We start from the raw sequence: 21,926 nt of genomic DNA, 5'->3' as shown, positions 1-21,926 counted from the left end.
ATAAAGTTATTAAAATATAATTATGAAGAAAAAATTTTTTAAGTAAAAAACAAAACAAAAAACTCCCTAAAAACCCAGGTGGATAAAGCCCTAGGACAAATGGTGAAAGCAAAGCTATACAGACAAAATCTCACACAAAAGCATACACATACACACTCACAAAAAGACGAAAAGGGGAAAAAATAATAAATCTTGCTCTCAAAGTCCACCTCCTCAATTTGGGATGATTCGTTGTCTATTCAGGTATTCCACAGATGCACGGTACATCAAGTTGATTGTGGAGATTTAATCCGCTGCTCCTGAGGCCTCTGGGAGACCTTTCCCTTTCTCTTCTTTGTTCGCACAGCTCCCGGGGTTCAGCTTTGGATTTGGCCCCGCCTCTGCATGTAGGTCGCTGGAGGGCGTCTGTTCTTCGCTCAGACAGGATGGGGTTAAAGGAGCCGCTGATTCGGGGGCTCTGGCTCATTCAGGCTAGGGGGGAAGGAGGGGTACAGGGTGCGGGTGGAGCCTGTGGCGGCAGAGGTCTGCATGACGTTGCACCCGCCTGAGGCGCGCCGTGTGTTCTCCTGGGGAAGTTGTCCCTGGATCCTGGGACCCTGGCAGTGGCGGGCTGCACAGGCTCCCTGGAAGGGAGGTGTGGAGAGTGACCTGTGCTCGCACACAGGCTTCTTGGTGGCGGCAGCAGCAGCCTTAGCGTCTCATGCCCGTCTCTGGGGTCCACGCTGTTAGCCACGGCCCGCACCCATCTCTGGAGCTCCTTTAAGCAGCGCTCTGAATTCCCTCTCCTCACGCACCAGGAAACAAAGAGACAAGAAAACGTCTCTTGTCTCTTCGGCAGCTCCAGACTTTTTCCTGGACTCCCTCCTGGCTAGCTGTGGCGCACTAACCCCCTTCAGGCTGTGTTCACGCCGCCAGCCCCAGTCCTCTCCCTGCGCTCCGACCAAAGCCCAAGCCTCAGCTCCCAACCCACGCCCGTCCTGGTGGGTGAGCAGACAAACCTCTCGGGCTGGTGAGTGCTGGTCGGCACCGATCCTCTGTGCGGGAATTTCTCCACTTTGCTCTCCGCACCCCTGTTGCTGCGCTCTCCTCCGTGGCTCCGAAGCTTCCCCGCTCCGCCACTCCCAGCCTCCGCCCGCTAAGGGGATTCTAGTGTGTGGAAACCTTTCCTCCTTCACAGCTCTCTCCCACTGGTGCAGGTCCCGTCCCTATTCTTTTGTCTGTTTTTTCTTTTGCCCTACCCAGGTACGTGGGGCGTTTCTTGCCTTTTGGGAGATCTGAGGTCTTCTGCCAGTGTTCAGTAGGTGTTCTGTAGGAGTTGTTCCACGTGTAGATGTATTTCTGGTGTATCTGTGGGGAGGAAGGTGATCTCCGTGTCTTACTCTTCCGCCATCTTCCCCCTGTCCTGAATTGTGGGTTTTTATAACATATGTAGCTGTAATGCATATAACAAATATGCCCAGAGAGGATAAGAATGGTAGAGATGTAAGTAAGGGCCAGATTTTGACAGATTTTCTGTGCACTGAAACAAGGTTGGAATTAGCATGAAGACCAGGGAGAGTCCCTGCAGGGTCTTGATCTTGGGTCAGGTTTGATTTGCCCTTAGAAGGATCACTCCGGGTCCAATCCAGATGCGACTCTCTCAAATATACCAGTACATGGCCCACTTTTCCGTCAAAGAGCCTCAGAGAATAGAATGAGGATGTACAGCACAGGGAACTCTGCTCAATATTCTGTAATAACCTGCTAGTGTTGGAGGGTCTCCTGCAGAGTTGGAGGTGGCTGTGTCTCACCGTGAGGACCAGGACACTGGCAGCAGAAGTTCTGTGAAGCACTCCTTGGCATGAGCCCTCCCAGAGTCCACCATTAGCCCCACCAAAAAAAAAAAGCTGGATCTTGTTTTTGTATCCATTCAGCCAGTCTGTGTCTTTTGGTTGGAGCATTTAATCCATTTACATTTAAGGTAATTATTGTTCTTAAGAACATATGTTCTTATTGCCATCTTGTTAATTGTTTTGGATTTGTTTTAGTAGGCCTTTTTTCTTCTCCTCTTTTGTTCTCTTCTCTTGTGTTTTGATGGCTATGTTTAGTGTTGTGTTTGGATTGCTTTTCCTTTTCTGTGTGTGTATCTATTGTAGATTTTTGGTTTGTCATTCCAGTGAGGTTCTGATACAGCCAGCCATATATATATATGTATGTATGTATGTATCTTTTGATTTTTCTGCAGAAAAATCAAAAGATAACCTTATGGGGATTCCCTTATATGTTTTTTGTTGCTTTTCCCTTGTTGCTTTTAATATTTTCTCTGTATTTAATTTTTGTTAATTTGATTAATATGTGTTTTTGTGTATTCCGCCTTAGGCTTATCTTGTATGGGACTGTCTGTGCTTCCTGAGCTTGAGTATTTCCTTTCCCATGTTAGGGAAGTTTTTGGCTATTATCTCTTTAAATATTTTCTTAGTTCCTTTCTCTCTCTTCTTCTGGGACCAGTATAATGTGAATGTTGGCTTCTTAGACTGTCTTCATCTCTTTTCATTCTTCTTTCTTTATTCTGTTCTGCAACAGTGATTTCCACCAGTCTGTCTTCCGTTTCACTTATTCATTATTCTGCCTTATTTATTCTGTTATTGATTCCTTCTAGTGTATTTTTTTATTTCAGTTACTGTATTGTATTTTTCAGTTACTGTATTGTATTGTATTATTCATCTCTGTTCTTTAAAGCTTCTAGACCTTTACTAAACATTACTTGTATCCTCTCTGTCTGTGCCTCCATTCGTTCTCCTAGATCTTGGATCATTTTTACTCTCATTACTCTGAAATGTTTTTAAGTTAGATAACCTAACTTCACTTCACTTGGTTGTTCTCCTTGGGTTTTATCTTGTTCCTTTGTCTGGATCGTATTTCTCTGCCATCTCATTTTGTCTAACTTTCTGTGTTTGTGGTCTCTGTTCCTCAGGCTGCAGGATGGTAATTCCTTTTGGTTCTGGTGTCTGCCCGCTGGTGGGTGAGGTTGGTCTAGAAGATTGTGCAGGCTTTCTGGTAGGTGGGACTGTTGCCTGCCCACTGGAGGGTGGAGCTGGGTTTTGTTCCTCTGGTGCGCAGGGCCATGTCAAGGGATGTGTTTATAGGCAGATCTTGGCTCAGGATGACTTTAGGCAACCTGTCTGCTGATGGGTGGGACTGTGTTTCCACCCTTGGGTTGTTTGGCCTGAGGTGTCCCAGGACTGGATTCTGCAGGCTGTTGGGTAGGGCCAGGTCTCTGTGCCAAAATGGCAACCTCTGGGAGATCTCACACCGATGAATACCCGGGGTATCTGCCACCAGTGTCCTTGCCCCACAGTGAGCCACAGCTGATCCCTGCCTCCCCAGGAGACCTTCCAGGACCCACAGGTAGGTCTGACCCAGGCTCTTATGGAGTCAGTGTTTTGTCCTGGGTCCTAGTGCACGTGCAACCTTGCATGTGTACTCCAAGAGTGAAGTCTCTGTTTCCCCTAGTCCTGTGGAATTCCTTCATTCAAGCCCCCTGTCCTTCAAAGTCTATTGCTCTCGGGGCTCCTCCTCCTGATGGCAGACCCCCAGGCTGGGGATCCAGATGTGGGGCTCAGAAGTTTCACTCCTGTTGGAGAATCTCTGAAATATAATTATTTTCCAGTTTGTGGGTTGCCCACCTGGTGGGTATGGGATTTGATTATATTGTGTAAGTGCCCCTCCTGCCATCTCATTGCAGCTTCTTATTTGTCTTTCTGTGTTGAATTTTTTTTTTTTTGGTAGGTTCGAGTCTTTTTTGTCAATCATTGTTCAGCAGTTAGTTGTGATTTTGGTGTTTTCTTTTGAGGAGGTAAGATCAAGTCCTTTTACTCCACCATCTTGTCTCTTTTCCTACACGAGTTTTTTTCAATAGTAAATACTACCATACTACACTATCCATGGTTGATTATATAAGTGAATGCAAAACCACAAAACAGGAAGGCTGACTATAAGTTTTATTTGAATTTTCCACTGGGTGGAGGGTTGATCCCCTTAACCCCTATACTGTTCAAGGGTCAAGTGTCAATAATGAGTCAAAATATAAAGCATAATGGAAAAAAATGAGTTCAAAATGATTAATAGTGTTACAAATAATTTGTAGTAAAATTTGTCAAGTATGTATGAATAAAAATAAAACGACCATTTAACACTATATCTCAAATTAATTAATTTAAAGAAAAAAACTTTTAGAAGATAGGAGAATTTATTTATAAACTTGACATTGGGAAAAAATTTAAGATATAAAAAGTACTAACCTTCAGTAATTACAAAGTAAAAATGGATAAATTGATCTATATAAAAAATTTGTTGGGTAAATATGAATAGAGGTGAAATTCTGTTTATCACAGATACTATTAAGATAGTGAAAAGGAAAGCCACAGGGTGGGAGAAGATATTTGCAATAACTGAGAAAGGGTTTCTATCTAGGAGATATGTGTGTATATGTATAAATCATATCTATGTTATCTTATATGTCATTGGGAAGGCAATAATTTGAAAATATACATTAAATTGACAAATCCCTAAAAATGTAAATTAATGAAATGTATCCAAGAAGTTTGAATTTTCCTATAAACAAATAAACTGATTCAGTTTTCAAAAACATTCCATCAAGGAGAGCCCCACGCTCACAAAGCTTCACTGAACATCTCTACAAAATAGTCAAAGAACATTATATAATGTCTACTGGAGAGTAGGCACTACTGATCTCTTTTATGGGACTAGCAAAACCTCGATGCCAAACCCAGTGAAGACAATATGGGAAAGGAATATTTCAGGCTAATATCACGAATATTGAGGTAAGTCAAATCATTCAATAAGGAAAAATATCATCTCAGGACTAATTTGGGTTTAGGAGTAGGTGGCATTGTATTCAAAACCCAATTGCTATAACACAATACATTGATTGATGAAATGATTATTCAATTAAAGCAAAACAGAATAAGCAATTTCTGAAGTTCACCCTCATCAATTAAAATTCTAACAAACTAGAACTAAAAAAAGAATGTCTTTAATTTGATAAAATGTCTCCATAAAAATCCCCAAGCAGGGGCTTCCCTGATGGCACAGTGGTTGGGAGTCCACTTGCCGATGCAGGGGACACGAGTTCGTGCCCTGGTCCGGGGGGATCCCATGTGCCACGGAACGGCTGGGCCCGTGAGCCATGGCCACTGGACCTGCGTGTCCGGAGCCTGTGCTCCGCAATGGGAGAGGCCACAGCAGTGAGAGGCCCACGTACCGCAAAAAAAAAAAAAAAAAAAAAAATCCCCAAGCAATCATTATATGCTGAAACACACAGTGTTTTTGTTTGAGAGCAAAAAATACAAGGACACATGGATAGCCATAATCACCATTTGTCTTCAGTATTACACTAGAGATTTTACCCAGTGCAGTTAAGCAGGAAATAGAAGTGAAAGGCATAAGGTCAGGAAAAGAGGAAATAAAACTTTGAATATATGAGATATTATAGTGTACACAGAGAATGCTCAAGAACCTGCAGATCAGTTATTACAATTAATTAGACAGTTTGACAAATTTGTTGGGCACAAAATCAACTTAAACTTTAATCATATTTCGATATATACTGTAATACTGTTGGAAAATGAAATTTGAAAAGATTAACGTTTAAACCATGAAAATTATCAAGTAACTAAATATAAATCTAAAAAAGATGTTCAAGACCTCTTTGGTGAAAATTATAGAATTATATTAAGAAGACCTAAGCTTAGAGATATTTTATGTTCATGTTTGGAAGAGAAAATATTTTCAAAATATCAGTTCTCCAAAAAGTGATCTATAGATTCATTGCACCCAAGAGGTATTTCATAGAACTTAATTGATTCTAGATAGATGTGGAAAAATCAATGGCCCACATTAGCCAGGACAGTCTTGAAGAATGAGAATAAGATGGGAGGTCTTGCTTTAGCAAATTAAGTCATAGTAATGACAATAATGTGGTATTGATGAGGGCATAGAGACATAGACTAAGGGACAAGAAATAGAGATCCCACACAGATATGGGCACTGATACACACATATTGAACCCTTGGTTTATGATGGAGGTTTTATGGCAGAGAGTGGGGGAAAGACTATTTTCTTTTTCCCTCATAAATAAGTGGTGCTAGGACAATAAATGTCTCTATGGTGTCTTATAAGAACACATATTTATACATGGAAAAAATCCCTGACCCTTATTTCACACCATGCCCAATAATCCATTTTAGGTGGATTATAGATCCAAGTGTGAATAAGTATTTGAAAATATAATGCAACAATATCTTCATGATAGGTAAATATTTTAAATATGTTACATAAAAGTATTAATCATCAATAAAGGTATTGATGACTTTGACATTAAAATAGAGAGAAACAAAAGCCAGAGGTTAGGGATTAGAGAGAACATTTGGGTGGAGAGGGGATATATGACAGTAGAGAGAGGTATATATGCTTTTATTTTCTGTTTTAATGAAAGAAAGTATGATAGTTGAACAAATAAGACTGTGATACATTTCACAATATCCATAGCTACTTACATCTACTTTGGACTGTTTTATTACATTTCCATAAGTTACAATTTTTTTCTTCTCTGGGATGTTGGGACATTAGAGAGGGTGTTTCCCATATCTTCCCTGGGCTCCAAACACCACCAACAATCCAAATATTCTGGGCAGACAGTTGCCAGATGGTGCTGGATCACTTCCCCTTCCCTCTTTTGCTGCTTCTTTGGTCAGAAATCAACATAGTTGGTCTTGGCTTTCTAGGAGACCAGTGTACTCCTGAGGCATTCTGGACATCATCAGGGCTGTTTTAACATCACTCTTAGAAGGACATTTTGGAAGCTCCTTGGGGAAACTTCTACTGATGAGCTTGTGTTGCCACCACCATTGTCTTTTCACCACATGTGTAAAGAAAGACAAATGAAATGGAAACACAACACTCCAAAATCTATGAGATGCAGGAAAAGCAGTCCTAAGAGGGAATTTAATGCAATACTGGCATTCCTCAAGAAACAAGAAACATCTCAAATAAGCAAAGTCACCTATCATCTAAAGGCATTCAAAAAAAAAAAAAGTCCAAAGTCAGAAGAAGGAAGGAAATAATAAAGATCAGAGAGGAAATAAATAAAATGGAGACAACAAATAATGGGAAAAAAATCTATGAAACCAAGAGCTGATTTTTTTGAAGGAATAAACAAAATTAATAAACCTTTAGCCATGCTTACCAAGAAGAAAAGAGAGGCCCCAAGTAAACAAAATAAGAAATGAAAGAGGACAAATAACAACTGACATCACAGAGATACAAAAAATCATAAGAGAATACCACAAACATATATGTGTCAACATATTGGTTAGCCTAGAAGAAATGGACAAATTTCTAGAAAGTCACAACCTGCCAAGACCGAGTCAAGAAGACACAGATAATTTGAACAGACTGATCACTAGTAGTGAAATTGAATGTCTAATTAACAAAACTCCCAGCAAACAAAAGTCCAGGGCCAGATGACTTCACAGGGGAATTCTACCAAACATATAAGTAAGAGCTTATACCTATCCATCTCAAACTATACCAAATAATTAAAGAGGAAGATACACTCCCAAATTCATTGTATGACGGCACCATTACCCTGACACCAAAACATACCAAGGCACTACAAAAAAAATTATAGGCCAATATCTTTGAAGAATATAGATGTAAAAATCCTCAACAAAATATTAGCAAACCAAATTCAGCAATATATAAGAAGCATCATACAATGTGATCAAGTTGGATTTATTCCAGGACACAAGGATCATTCAACATTCACAAACCAATCCATGTGATACATCACATTAAAAAGAACAGATAAAAATCAAATGATCATTTCAATAGATGCAAAAAAAGCACTTGACAAAATTCAACATCCACTCATGATAAAAACTCCTAGCAAAGTGGTTATACAGGGAACACATCTCAACATAATAAAGGCCATTTATGACAAACTCACAGTCAAGGATGCCCATATATGGGGATATATGTATACTTATACCTGATTCACTTTGTTGTACAGTAGAAACTAACACAACATTGTAAAGCAATTATACTCCAATAAAGATATAAAAAAAATAAAATTGTATCAGAAAGAATAAAATTAAGGAATAAACTTAACCAAGGAGGTAAAAGACGTATAGAAAACTATAAAACATTGATGAGGAAATTGGAGATGATACAAAGAAATGGAAAGGTATCTGGCACTCTTAGATTGGAAGAATTAATATTGTTAAAATGACCTTACTACCCAAAGCAATCTACAGGCTAATGCAATCCCTATCAAAATACCTATGACATTTTTCAAATAACTAGAAAAAATCGTCCTAAAATTCATATGGAACCACAAGAGACCCCAAATTGCCAAAGCAATCTTGAGAAAAAAGAACAAAGCTGGAGTTATCACTCTCTCTGACTTCAGACCGTACTACAAAGCTACAGTAATCCAAACAGCATGGTACTGGCATACAAACAGGCACATAGAACGATGGAGTAGAATATACAGCCCATGCACCTACAGTCCATTTAACCTAGGAAATAAACTCATACACCTATGGTCCATTAATCTACAACAAAAGAGACAAGAGTCTACAATGGAGAAAGACAATCTCTTCAACAAGTGGTGCTGGGAAAACTGGACAGCTACGTGTAAAACAATTAGATTAGACACTTCCTCACACCATAAACAAAAATAAACTCAAAATGGTTTAAAGACCTAAATGTAAGACCTGAAACCATAAAACTCCTAGAAGAGAACATAGCCCGAACACTGCCTATTGTAACAATATTTTTTTGGATTTATCTCCTAAGGCAAAAGAAATAGAAGCAAAAATAAACAAATGGCACCTAATTAAATGTAAAAGCTTTTGCATAGCAAAGGAAACAAAAGAAACCAAAGAAAAGGCAACCTACAGGATGGAAGAAAATATTTGCAAATGATAAGACTGACATGGGGTTAATATCTAAAATATATAAACAGCTCATACAACTCAATATCAAAAAACAAACAACCCAATCAATAAATGGGCAGAAGACCTGAATAGACATTTTTTTCCAAAGAAGACATACAAATGGCTAACTGGCACATGAAAAGATGCTCAACATACAAATCAAAACAACAATGAGATATAACCTCATACCTGTCGGAATGGCTATCAACAAAAAGAACACAAATAACAAATGTTGGAGAGGATGTGGAGAAAAGGGGTCCCTCCTACACTGCTGGTGGGAATGTAAGCTGGTGCAGCCACTATGGAAAACAGTATGGAGTTTCCTCAAAAATCTAAAAATAGAACTTCCATATGATCCAGTGATTCCATTCCTGGGTATATATCCAGAAAAATAAACAAAAACACTAATTGAAAAAATACATGCACCCCAGTGTTCATAATAGCACTATGTACAGTAGCCAAGATACAGAAGCAACCCAAGTGCCAATTAAACAAATGGATAAAGAAGATATGGTATACATATACAGTGGAATATTACTTGGCCATTAAAAACAATGAAATTCTGCCATTTGCAGCAGTGTGGATGGACCTAGAGAATATTATGATTAGTGAAATAAGTTAGAAAACAAATACTATATGATATTTATATGTGGAATCTAAAAAATAGTACAAATGTTTGTATATGGAAAGTGGAAACACACTCACAGATATAGAAAACAAACTAGTGGTTACCAAAGGAGAGAGGGAAGCTGGGAGTGGCATTTAGGGGTATGTGATTCAGAGGTACAAACTATTGTGTATAAAATAGGTAAGCAACAAGGATATACTGTACAGCACAGGGAATTATAACCATTATCTTGTAATAACTTTTAATGGAGTATAATTTGTAAAATACTGAATCACTATGCTGTATACCTAAAACAAATATAATAATATAAATCAACTATACTTCAATAAAAAGACATAAAAAAATCTAAAAGCAAAAACAAATAAATGAAAATTTATCTAATTAAATCTGATTTTTCTATAAAAAAATAAGCAGAAGAAAATTTTGGGGCCCATGATCCTTTTAAACAGCAAACCGTAGTAAGTATCATGGTAGAGAAGATCTGGCAGCTTAGCAAAACCAATTTTCTTTTCTTCCAGGGGGCATAGGTGAACTCCACTGTCCAGTCTACCTTGAGGGTAGGTGTGACTCTGTCACTATCGCAGGAAATGGGATGTGAATGAAATGCTGTGAGCCTCTTCCAGAGCTGGGCTGTAAACTCCCATGCCTGACCATCTAGTTTCTTCCCTTTCCACGATTTGACACAGATGAATACAGGGAACTTGGAAGCATCTTTAGGGAACTGAGACTGTGTCTCATAATCTTGGGCTGACCATGTAATTTATTACCCAACTGGGACACTTGAGAGTGGAAGGGGGCACTGCTCAGCAGGAATACTCACTTTGGACAGTGCCTGAGCAAGAAATAGACCGTGCCTGAGCAAGAAATATACTTCTATTGTGCTAGCCACGAAATGCTAAAGTTTATCTCTTAGAATTGTCAGGGTTATCGTAACTAACAAGTGCCAACTTACTTAAGCCAGCATTTTTCTAACATGGAATGTTTTTAAAAATAAAGTTGTTTTACTAATGGTAAATTTTAAATAGTGAATAAATTAAAAACAGAAAGAAGAAAAATGTCAGCCTTAATCTCACCATCCAACTGACCACTGTTAATGGATGTATTTCCAACCAGATTTTTTACATGTGTATTTTTTATAGATGTGATTACAATACTTTCAGTTTTGAATCCTATAGTTCATTCAACAAACATTTTCCTCATTTTATTAAAAAATCTATTAGTGAAGATCATTTTAGAATCTCTTCATATTTAATAAACAGGCATTTAAGTTATCTAAATCATACATAAATGTTGTAGAAAAATTAGATAAGTGGATGTGCAGGAAGAAAGAAAGGCCTAAAAGGAAAATGTATGTATAAACAAAAATTGACTGCAGTATATACTGCTCTTAACCTGCCTTTGACTTAAATCTAATGAACATTCTTTCATGTGGCAATTGTAATTCTATATCATGACTTTAAAGTTGCCATAGTGTTCAAAGCTATGAAACTTCTAAAAAGCAAAACCCCAGTTAGTGTTGGATTAATTAGTTTTTCTAAGATTTGACTTGTGTAACTTTTTTAGGCATTACCTTCTCCACTTTTCTCGGTGTGGTTGATGGTTACGTCAGGCACCTTTTTTCCTTTTTTTTAAAAGATGTTTGTGTACAAGGTGTGATAGTGCATTTTCTCAATGTCCGTTCTGCATCTCACTATTATCATTTTTGTCGATCCTTCTCAATTATATAAGCAAAAATTATTAATATTTTCATTTGCATTGATTAATTAGTGACCTTTCACTTTTCCCCAAGTGTTTATTCAATTTTTTAAATTATGATTTGCCTATTAATGTTCTTAGCCTAGTTGACTTTCTTTCGTTTTCTCAGCTTAGTTTTTGTTCTTTTGTTTTCTTAGCCTAGTTTCCTAGAGCGGTGGATAATGTAGATGGTAATGGCTACGTAATGCGAATGTGCTATACTTTACCATCTCCCTATTTTGGACATTAATACTGATTCTAATTTGAGACCTATGATTAAATAATGGTGTGATGAACATCGATACGAATAACCCCCCTAAACACACACACACGCACTCTTTAGATCTTATGTAGGTTAAAGTCCTAGAAATAAAAACCACTAGATCAAAGAGAGAAATAATGTAAATATATTTAGATATCATTTTAAGGAAACACATACCATTAAGGGCAGTCCCGGCTTCATGATGCTACAGTCATCATAAGGTAATAGTTTTTCTTCCTAATGTATCTCGTACTAGGTCAAGTGCTTCTGTCAGGTGTAAGGGGGAAGAGTGACCCATCAGGCATTGTCCCTCAAGGCCACACACCCTTGCCTACGGTGGTGGATCTGCCGCTGGCTCTGGCTTACACCCTGGGGTTCCATGGAGCTCTTCATGGCTGACTTTCTGGGCTCTCTACATTCCTTTTGCATGACGGCTTCTCCTAAGAGTGTCGTCATTTACTGCCGTGGCCTGAAGTTGTCGCTTGTCTCACGCACATCTTACTGTTTGCTTGCTCACCTCCATGCATGTATTCAGCTCTTTTGTCACCTGTGCTCTGCCGGCTCCAGGGAAGACTTGGCAGATGGATGTAGGGACTGTCTTGTGTAAAAAATAAGTTTTTATTTGCTTTTCACCTTAGTTTTCAACGTGCTGAGTTTTGCTTTTCATATTCATGCGATTTGTGTTTCTTTTTAGTGAAATTCCTTCTATTTACGATGTTGATCTCACTTTACTCAGTGTTTGGCCAGTTATCGTGAATTTGTTGTGTTCTGTTACATCCAATGCACTGGTGGTGCTGTTTGAAGGATACAGGACATCTGGGTCACAGTGAACTGTGTTACCCTTTAAGTGTGGCATTTTGTGGATTTGTGGACTGAGGTTCATGTCTCCATGTGTGATATAACTAAAGATCAGGCTGTTCTGGCTGCCTCTCTCCTTTTTCCCTCCCTCCCCTCCGGACATGGACTCCACAGAGCACAGATTGGAAACCCCAGGACGTGTGGGTCACCAAGCCTCTTCCAATTTCACATTGCCCTTGTGGAATCAAGCAAGATCATGCGTGTGAAACTCTAATGTGCAATCCAGCTAAAATACAGAGAATTTAATTATTTTCAAGACAAGATTTCTTCCAGATTCCAAATACAGGTCCATCTGTGTCAAACTGAACTTCCTAGTGGAAGGAGAGGAACCAGCAGAATTTAGAGGAAATTTCTCATCACTGCAAGTTTCCCAACTGGCGGAGGCAGAGCCTGTTATGTGCTGGTACAGTGAGAGGTCAACATTTGATCTACTGATGGAGGGCAAAGTGGTACTTTCCCACCCAGCAGCCCTGGGTCCCTCTGGCTCACAAGGCTGCCATAATCTGGTTGTCAGCAGGGAGAGTCAGGGGTCCAAGGCCAGGCCAGGCTGAAAAGGGCTTAGGCTGCTGAGTGACTACACAGGCCTTGGAGGTGGCTGAGCCCCTGGGGGATGCTGGGTTGGATCCAGGGCCTGAGCTGGCCCCACCCAGGTGGGAGATGGGTACTGGCTCCTCTGATAAGCATCAGGTACTGGCTGGCAAGTCAGGTTTGGAGGGGACAGTCAAAGGAGGAGAATTCACATGGGGCCCTGGGAGCTCTGTTAGGGAGATGAGAGGCAGGCTGGCTCAAAACAGCATGAGCTGGAAGGGAAAGGAGCTGGTGGCCAGGGCACTCAGATAGAAAACAGGGGCTGGTGTGGGACAGTAGACAGGGAGCAAGGTTGACTGAGTCCCGTGTTGGGCCCAGGGCAGAGTGGGGAGATGGGACTCCAGTGAGGCTGAGGGCCATCATGGGAACATCTCAGCCTCCTAAGCTCTAGACGGTCCTGGTTATGGGAGAAGCCTGCCCTCACTGGAGAGAGAGGCCCTGGAAACAGGAAACTGAGTGTCCATGGCATGACCCCCTGACCTCCTAGGTCCCTGGAATTATTCTCCTTCCTCTGACCTGTTCTTTGCTCTGCCAAACTGAAGAGGGGTTGGAGACAGTGGTTGGCTTAGAGAAGGTAAAAAATTTCTAAGGCCCAGAGAGGACCATTTTGAGGGAGAGAAGATTGCCATTTTTAATGGATCTCACTTTAGACTCAGACCTGGCAGAAGGCTAAGCACCAAAGAGGCATAATTGAGAAATCAATGAGACTCTATACAGACCGCATGGGATTGAGGGAGGAGTGAGGGCTGGGGAGAGAGGGGGAAGCAATACCCAGAACTGACAGCAGAGGGCATCCTGGAGCAGTGTGGTTGCATATTGAGGCGGTTCAATGAATAAATAGGAATTCAGGTGTAATCACGCTACAGATCCATTTATTGTGGCCCTGTGATCCCACTGCTAACCCCTATGGGATTCTTGCCGCTGCCCCAGAATGATGGTCAGCAGAGAGAAAGGTCAGTCTCAAGCTGCTGTTCGAGGCGCTTCATTGTTCTCTTTACCCAGGGCAGGAAGTGTGAGACCTTGGTGAAGACTCCTGGAGATGTCCCGGTTGATTTTCCATAGGAGAAAATACCCTGGACCACGTTTTTGCACACGAGGGGCCCGCCGGAGTCACCCTGTGGGTAGAGAAAGGAAGGGCTGAGTGGGCCTCCTTCCGGTCCTATCTTCCCTGCCACCCCAGGCTGGGTGGTCTCTGTCAGGGGCCGTGAGGAAGATCTGGGCCAGAGGAGGCCTGGTCACCTCCCTCGCTGCTGGGGTCCAGCCTGGCTATGACTGTTCTTTGCAGCTCGACTCAGGTCTACCTTTCTGTCAGTCCTCATGGAAACTCTGGTGATAACGCAGCTACGGGATGACTGATCCTTGCTCACCCCCAACCCTGATCCACTCAGGGGAGAGAATTAAATTCTGGATTAGTGGACCTGCCTGCCCAAGCTCTCAGGCTGAGGATGAGGTTATGGCCCGTCCCCTACCCAGACCTCCCCAAGATCCTCTCCCCGGGGCCTGTGTGCTTAGATGCGAGGAACCTGACCTTGAAGGCAGTCTTCACCTTCCTCGGGTCCCCCACGCAAATCTGGGTGGCCTGGCTGTAATAGCCTGGGAAGAGGGATTTGCACACTGGATCCTCCTGCACCGTCAGCTCTGCCTCCTGCAGGGTGGTGGTTTGAGTGCCCACGGCCACCTGCCCCCAGCCGGCCACACTGCACGCCTTTCCTGGCTTCACCCGGACCTCGCGCCTGGGCAGGCTGAGGGGTCTCACAGCTGCAGTCCCCTTGGCCTTTCTCTCCAGCTGAGGGGAAGAGACAAGAGTCCAGCTCAGCCAATGGCCTCTGGGCTTGGGTGCCAGGATGAGGCTGCACTGACCACCCCCCTCACCTGAGCCACTGGGACTGGTCAGGCAGCCAGATGGGAGGGAGGAAAGGGACAGGTGGTAGTGGAGGGGAAACGATCTGTCCCCAGGAGGGCCGGAGGAGTGGGGAGGTTTCCTTGCCTGCAGTAACATGATGTCATTGGAGTAGCTCTTAGGATCATAGTCTGGGTGGGGGACGGCTCGTCTCACTGGGATCATCTGCTGGGTCCTCTCCTGTTTCTTGATGTTGTGGGCCCCCAGGGTGACGTTGATTAAACTGCACAGAGAGCAGAGCAGGAGTGTGGGGACTCTGCCCTGTGCTTCTCAATGACACGAGGGCAGGGATCCTGGGAGCTTTCTCAGGCAATACGGCGAAATTACTCTGAGTTTGGATTGTGACTCTCTGTGCACCTTTCATCCTCCACTGATGCTTCATCTGACCCGTGTGGGCCCTCGCTTCTCAACCTTGCTTCTTGCTGTCACCTCTGGCCCTCTGACCTCAAAACTTACCTGCCCCATTTCTCAGCTTTGCGTCACCCTAGTGCTGGCTCTTAAGATGGCTTGTTTGATGAGGTCTTGTGGTCCTGAGTTACCACGATCTCAGGGTGAGGGAGGGGCTCCCCTGGGTCCAGCCCCTGGGGAGGGGCTGGGGTCCCTGTCGGGGTCTCAGGAGGGGTAGGCTGGCTGCTGCCCCTCACCTTCCTCTGCAGTGAGCAGCCGTCAGAACAAAGTCCTTTTGCACGAGGACACCGCCGCACCTCTTCCAACTCTCCTTATCCAGAAACTGAACAAACACCATGTAGGGACGGGAGTGGGGCTTGGCCTCGTGGCCCCCGATGATCTCCTCTGAAAGAAAAGGCTGGAAGATGGGGTGATGGGAGAGGTGTGGTCAGGATGGAGGCTCAGGGAGGTGACGGTCAGGTGGGTTGACAGCACCTTGCAGACACCGGGGGAGAGTCCCCCAGGTTCTCACTGCAGCAGGATAACCTTTTCTGAACCTCAAGCCTCACAATCTCCCTCTGAGAAAGGGGTCAGTGCTTGTTCTTCAGGTCCTGCGTCAGGCACATGTGCGGAGGAGGGCGGGTCTGCCTTCCCGATGGTGGAGGCCCAGAGAATCGTGGACGGGACTCCCCGATGAGCCCTCACTCCCGCCGAGTCTCCGGGACCCCTCTAATCCTCTGCTAACATCTTGACTTGTGCCATTTTCTAATAATTACCTATGAGCTTATGGAATTGGATTTTCTAAAATCCTCATGTCCTTGGGCCTAACACAACCTAGGATCTCAGTAAATGATTTTTTGGCTGCAAGAGTGAATGGCCTCCAATTAGCTTTAGGCTGAGGTTTGGTGGGGATAGTGCTGGTGGCATTCAAGGCCATAGGGGTGGGGGGAGGGCGCTGCCAAAGACAGTGGGGCAGCTGAGGGCCTGGGAGGTGGGGGAGATGGGGCAGAAAATGAGCTGTTTGCGTCCTGGGGCAGAGTCGAGTCGCCCAGAGAGCTTTGGGTGCTGTCGTCTAGCACTTCTGATCAATCACCTCCTGGGTTCCTCTCCTGGGCAGGAGTGAGGGGTGGAGGGTACTGAGAAATTTCGTTGGTTCTTAAGCTGGGTCCACTGACAATTCCTATACTGTAGTGGATTCACTTGAGCTGCCTATTCCGGGGGTGAAGTGAGGGATTTTAATTGCCTGTGTTTTGCAGCTTCACATCCTCTGCCAAATACACAACCCACTTGCCCTGCTGGTGAGAGAGAAGCTAAGACCCACCCTTCCTTTCTGCCATCCGTCCTCACTGAGTGTCTATGCAGCATCGAAATTGTTAGTCTGGGTTTGGGATGGGAGCTGGGGTTGAGAAAGGTGAGCTGGGCAGAAGGGTCAGGACTACAGTAGGTTTAGTGAGATGGGCTCTGGCCTCAAGAATGGGGATTGTCACTCACCAGTCCCAGCCCGGTGGGCAGAAGAAAGGCCATCAGGAGCAGGAGAGGCTGCATCTTCCCCAAAGTTCTGCCCAGGTTGGAGCTGCTGGTGTTTCTTCCTTCCAGACACAAAACACAGGGGAAGGAAGGAGGACAGGCTCAGTTCACACACAGACCTCCCAGACTTGTGCTCCCCTGCTGAGCCAGGTGTCAGCATGCCACGTGGTCGTCCACGTTCTCTGCCGTGGGTTAAGTGAGAACGACACTGTCACCACACTTGTACTCCCACCGCTGAGTCACAAAGCCAGAAGAAAGAACAAGAAAGTGAAGGCTGTGGTTCAGCCAGCACAGGGACTGGGTCCCAGAAACCCCTCAGTGACTGAATCAAGAATATCTTCATTTTTCGACTCTTGGTTCTTTTTTGATTCTGGTGAAATCCTGAATAATTACACAATAGGCTAGGTCCTATTGTGTAATACGAGAGACACAGCTCCTGCCCCTGAGAGGCTGGCTGTCAGCTGGAGTAGACCTAGAATCTGTGGGTAGAGAATAAGATGGCAAGGACTGTGGTGAGGGGGGTCTGCTTGGTGCCATTGTGAGGTAGAGGCTGGACTTGCTTTAGGAGCAGGTAGACCTGGACCACCCAAGTACCCCACGCAGCAACCCCATTTCTTATGTTGCCACCATCCCAGTCTCATATTTTTGAAGTGTTTAGAATTGCTTCTTTAAATGTAAACGTTCTGCAACAAAGAGAGCTTTTCCATTTTTTTGGTGGTTTTTTGTTTTTGTGTGTGTTTTTTAAAAAATTAATTAATTACTTTTGGCTGTGTTGGGTCTTCATTGCTGCACCCGGGCTTTCTCTAGTTGTGGTGAGCAGGGGCTACTCTTTGTTGCAGTGTGCGGGCTTCTCATTTCAGTGGCTTCTCTTGTTGCAGAGCACGGGCTGTAGGCATGTGGGCTTCAGTAGTTGTGGCATGTGGGCTCAGTAGTTGTGGCTCATGGGCTCTAGAGTGCAGGCTCAGTAGTTGTGGTGCACAGGCTTAGTTGCTCTGCGGCATGTGGGATCTTCCCGGGCCAGGGCTCGAACCCGTGTCCCCTGCATTGGCAGGTGGATTCTTAACCACTGTGCCACTGGGTAAGTCCAAGAGAGCTTTTCTTATCCCACAATCTTGAACAAAATGCCTGGACTTGATATTCACTTGACCAAAACAAACCATCACTGGGTCCATTGGAAGTGAGTGACTGATTGGGTTGTGCTGAGGTGTTTAGCACCCCTCGAGCCGAGATGGGGGCTGTCCCACTCAAATCAGGGTGCCTGTGAGTGGGGAGGGGCTTCCTCTATAGAAATGCTGCTTACTGGTGTGCACTGAAGGGGAAACGGATGCCGGTCATCCTAATAATTACTACCCACTAAGTATTCTCTGTCCAGAGAACCACGTCTCTGATGGCCCTGGGCATAGTAATCCTAAACATTTGCAGATGATCCCACCACTCTCACCAGTATGAGGACAGAAGGAAGAGTGATGGCAGGGAAGGCATGAGGAGTTCTCAGCAACCCAACCCCAAGTCAGTTGAAGAAACAGCATTCTATGGACTTATAGAAAAAGAGGGGAAGGAAACATGCTTAAGCATGAATGATGATTATCTTGGGATGGTGGAATTCTTGGTAATTTTAATTTTCTTATATGTTCTGTATTTAATTGTCTTTCTATGATGAATGTGTTAGTTTCTATGACGAATATATGTTACTTTTATACCCAAAACACATTTTGCCAGAGATGAAGCTCACTCACCATGCATACATGCAGCCAACAAGTTCTTCTCTTCAGTCCAACCATCTCTAAGCTGCATGTTTTAAAAATGAGGTTGCTTTTCTGAATATGTTCTTATATTAAAAATTCAGGGGCTTCCCTGGTGGCGCAGTGGTTGAGAGTCCGTCTGCCGATGCAGGGAACATGGGTTCGTGCCCCGGTCCAGGAAGATCCCACATGCCGCGGAGCGGCTGGGCCCGTGAGCCATGGCTGCTGAACCTGAGCGTCCGGAGCCTGTGCTCCGCAACGGGAGAGGCCACAACAGTGAGAGGCCCGCGTACTGCACAAAAAAAAAAATTCAGAGATTGTTAAAAAATAGAAGGAAATATTTACTCAATAAAATATGGGCTATAGACACCTTTGAAACATTAGGATGCCCTTGAAACCAATAATTTTCATTTCAGTGAGTTTCCTTTGGAGATAAATATATTTAAACACAAATAGGTGAAAACAGTAGGAGTTGAAGAGACGCTGGCTCAGACCAAGATGGAAGAGCTGAGGGCTTCCCAGGTGACGCAGTGGTTGAGAGTCCGCCTGCCAATGCAGGGGACATGGGTTTGTGCCCCGGTCCGGGAAGATCCCACATGCCGCGGAGCAGCTGGGCCCGTGAGCCATGGCCGCTGAACCTGTGCGTCCGGAGCCTGTGCTCCGCAACGGGAGAGGCCACAGCAGTGAGAGGCCCGCAAACCACAAAAAAAAAAAAAAAAAAAAAAGATGGAAGAGCGTCTTCAAGGTCACTTTGGGCTGAGGGAGGATGTGCCGTCAGGGCACCAGAGGTTGCACAGGGTCCTGGGCTCAGGACTCCAGGACAGAGCTGCGACAGGCACTTGAGCTGGGCCTGGGAATACTGAAGGCCCTCCTGAAACTCTCTCAGCCTCCGGAGCTCTGGCTGCTCTGGCGTGGAGAGGGAACTCTGCATGGGGAGCACTGCACATTTCTAAAGCCTCCCCACATTTCTGTTTCTGGGGTTGAGAAGTGCCCCCCTCAACCCCAGAGCTTCTCAGGTGGTCCTCCTTCCAAATCTGGATTCTCCTATGTTGCCACATTGGCACTGGGATAGGGTGAGGGGAGTGGGTGTGGGTTAGGAGGAGGGCATATGGATGCGATAAGGGGGTCCTCGAGAAGAGGGTCATGTTCTCCTGAGGAGGTGTCTCCCTTTTCTGATGGAGCCCATGGTCAGCCTGGCAGGGGGAGCTGGCACTGGGGACGAGGGACTGGAGGGAGCTGGCCGTCAGTGCAGCAGGAATTTTTATTCTAGAGTTGGAAGGGTGGGTGGTGTGTTGGAGGGGGAAGCCCATAACAGATCAGAAATGTGAACGGATGGTTGCCAGACACAGTAGGTGCCTAACGAATGTGCTTGAATGAATAAAATAGAAATCAATGATTTCTGCTCAAGAGATGAAAGTTTATTAAGTTCCAGGCAGTCCCCCCTTCACCCCCTTTTGGCCCAGTGCCATTCTGACCTCTATCCCAGAGGAGATGGAGGGATCCATCCCAGGGGCACGTTAGTCTGGTCCCTGCAGTTTATAGTCGCTCATTGTTTTTTGGATCCAGTACAGAAGGCTCGAGACTCTGGTGTAGACATTTGGAGGTGTCCCATTCTCTTCTCCAAAGGAGACGATGCCCTGGGCCATGCCGTTACACACAAGGGGGCCCCCAGAGGCGCCCTGTGGGCAGAGAGAGGAGGGGCTGAGCCGGATCTTCTTCAGGTGTGGTCCTCTGTGCCGCCCCAGGGTGGATGGTCTCTGTTGGGGGCCCTGGCTGATATCAGGGACTGTTGGTCCTGAGGATTCAGCCTGGCCTTGACAATCTCCCCTTCTCCTCTCCAAGGAAGCCTCTGCCTATATGTGGTGGTGGGACAGTCTCCATGCCCCCAGGGAAAGAGGACAGAGACTGGATAGGAGAAAAGGCTGGGGACACAGGGATATGATTAGTTCCCACTGCCCTGGACCCTCACAGCTTGGCTGTGCCCAGGGCTTTGCATGGATAACGCTGGGGATCTCACCAAAAAAGAACCCTTCCTCTTTCTTGGGTTCCCTACATATCTGGGTAGTGGTGTTGTAATCTTTGTAGCAAGAGATGCATTCCTCACCCCTTTGGACTTCAAGGTCTACCGCCTGCAGTTTCTCTGCCATGGGATTGTTCATGCCCAGGTGCCCCCAGCCGGCCACACTGCACACCATCCCTGGCTTCACCAGCTCCCTCCTCCAGGGCAGCCTGATGGGGCTCACAGCGGCGGTCAGGTAGGCCTTCCTCCTCAGCTGAAGGCAGAGGAAAGGCATTCTAACCTACTTTTGGCCCACAGAGGCCTCAGGGACAGTTATGGGGTTGCCTTCCTCACTGCCCTGGGACAACTGAAGGGGTCATACCGGAAGGAGGGACAGGAATGAGGTCATGGGGGATTCAAAACCCAGGTATGAAAGTGTGCAAGAACCAGTGTGGCTACGTGCCCTACCTGCAGTAACATGATAGCATTGACCCACTTATTATGATCATAGCCTGGGTGGGGGATGGCTCTTCTCACTAGGATGACCTGCTGGGTCCTCTCCTGCTGGTAGATGTTGTGGTCCCTCAGGGTGACGTTGATTGAGCTGCCCCGAGAGCAGAGAGGGAGGTGGAGTCGCAGGAAATACAGGCCAGGAGCCATGAGGAAAGAGCACAGCTTGGGACAGGGTGGGACTGGAGGGGAGAAAGTTCTAGGTATGGGACCTGGGGCTGAGCTTCTCTGTGCTGCCTGCTTCCTGGCAGCCCGGGCTGGGTGCAAGTTCCTGGAGTCCACTTAGGGTGTTCAGTCCTGCACAGAGCTTGACCGTCTCTAAGGAAAACCAGGAATTTCTCACATCTGCACTCTGGACTCCAGGGTGCAACCTCAGCTTCCTTCCATCCCACCTTTGATCAGTCCCTTCTCTCCACGGGCCACTCGCATTGACCTGTTCCTCTCTCCCCAAAGCTCACCTGTCCTCTGAAGAGCTCTCCTATGTTACTTGGTGGCCCAGGTCTGCAGCCCCTGAGAAGAGGGTTCCCTGTGAGGGGTCTACAGAGGGGTGGGGGCCCAGGTGTTGCTCCTCACCTTCCCCAGCAGTGAGCTGCTGTCAGCATGAAGTCCTCATGCACAAGGAGACCCCCCCACAGATGAAACTTTTCTCTGAAGCATGGTACTCAAGAAACGCCATGCAGGGATGACAGTGAGGCTTGGCCTCATGGCCCTGATGATTTTGCCTGAAAGAGAGATTGCAGTCTGCCTGCTGTGCTCATGGAGCCAAAGCCTGGAGAGGGGAGATGGGAGCAG

At 45.1% G+C, this 21,926-nt stretch overlaps 1 protein-coding gene across 1 annotated transcript in view; it reads right to left on the bottom strand.

Moving 5' to 3' along the window:
- The window catches only part of LOC309819251 (uncharacterized protein), a 38,604-nt gene extending 21,635 nt beyond the window's left edge, over positions 1-16,969 (bottom strand). The window contains exons 1-6 of the mRNA XM_082649381.1: positions 16,848-16,969; positions 15,614-15,774; positions 15,057-15,192; positions 14,598-14,855; positions 14,013-14,184; positions 12,337-12,439 (exon numbers count right to left, since the gene is read on the bottom strand). Of these exons, the coding sequence (XP_082505507.1) occupies positions 12,337-12,439; positions 14,013-14,184; positions 14,598-14,855; positions 15,057-15,192; positions 15,614-15,774; positions 16,848-16,901 (884 nt within the window). The 5' untranslated portion in view covers positions 16,902-16,969. The remainder of the gene's footprint in view (positions 1-12,336; positions 12,440-14,012; positions 14,185-14,597; positions 14,856-15,056; positions 15,193-15,613; positions 15,775-16,847) is intronic.
- Positions 16,970-21,926: the final 4,957 nt, after the last annotated feature.

This window comes from Grampus griseus, assembly GCF_964374135.1.
Source record: "Grampus griseus genome assembly, chromosome: 2".
NCBI classification, from domain to species: domain Eukaryota; kingdom Metazoa; phylum Chordata; class Mammalia; order Artiodactyla; family Delphinidae; genus Grampus; species Grampus griseus.
This window is presented reverse-complemented; position numbering and strand designations above follow the sequence as displayed.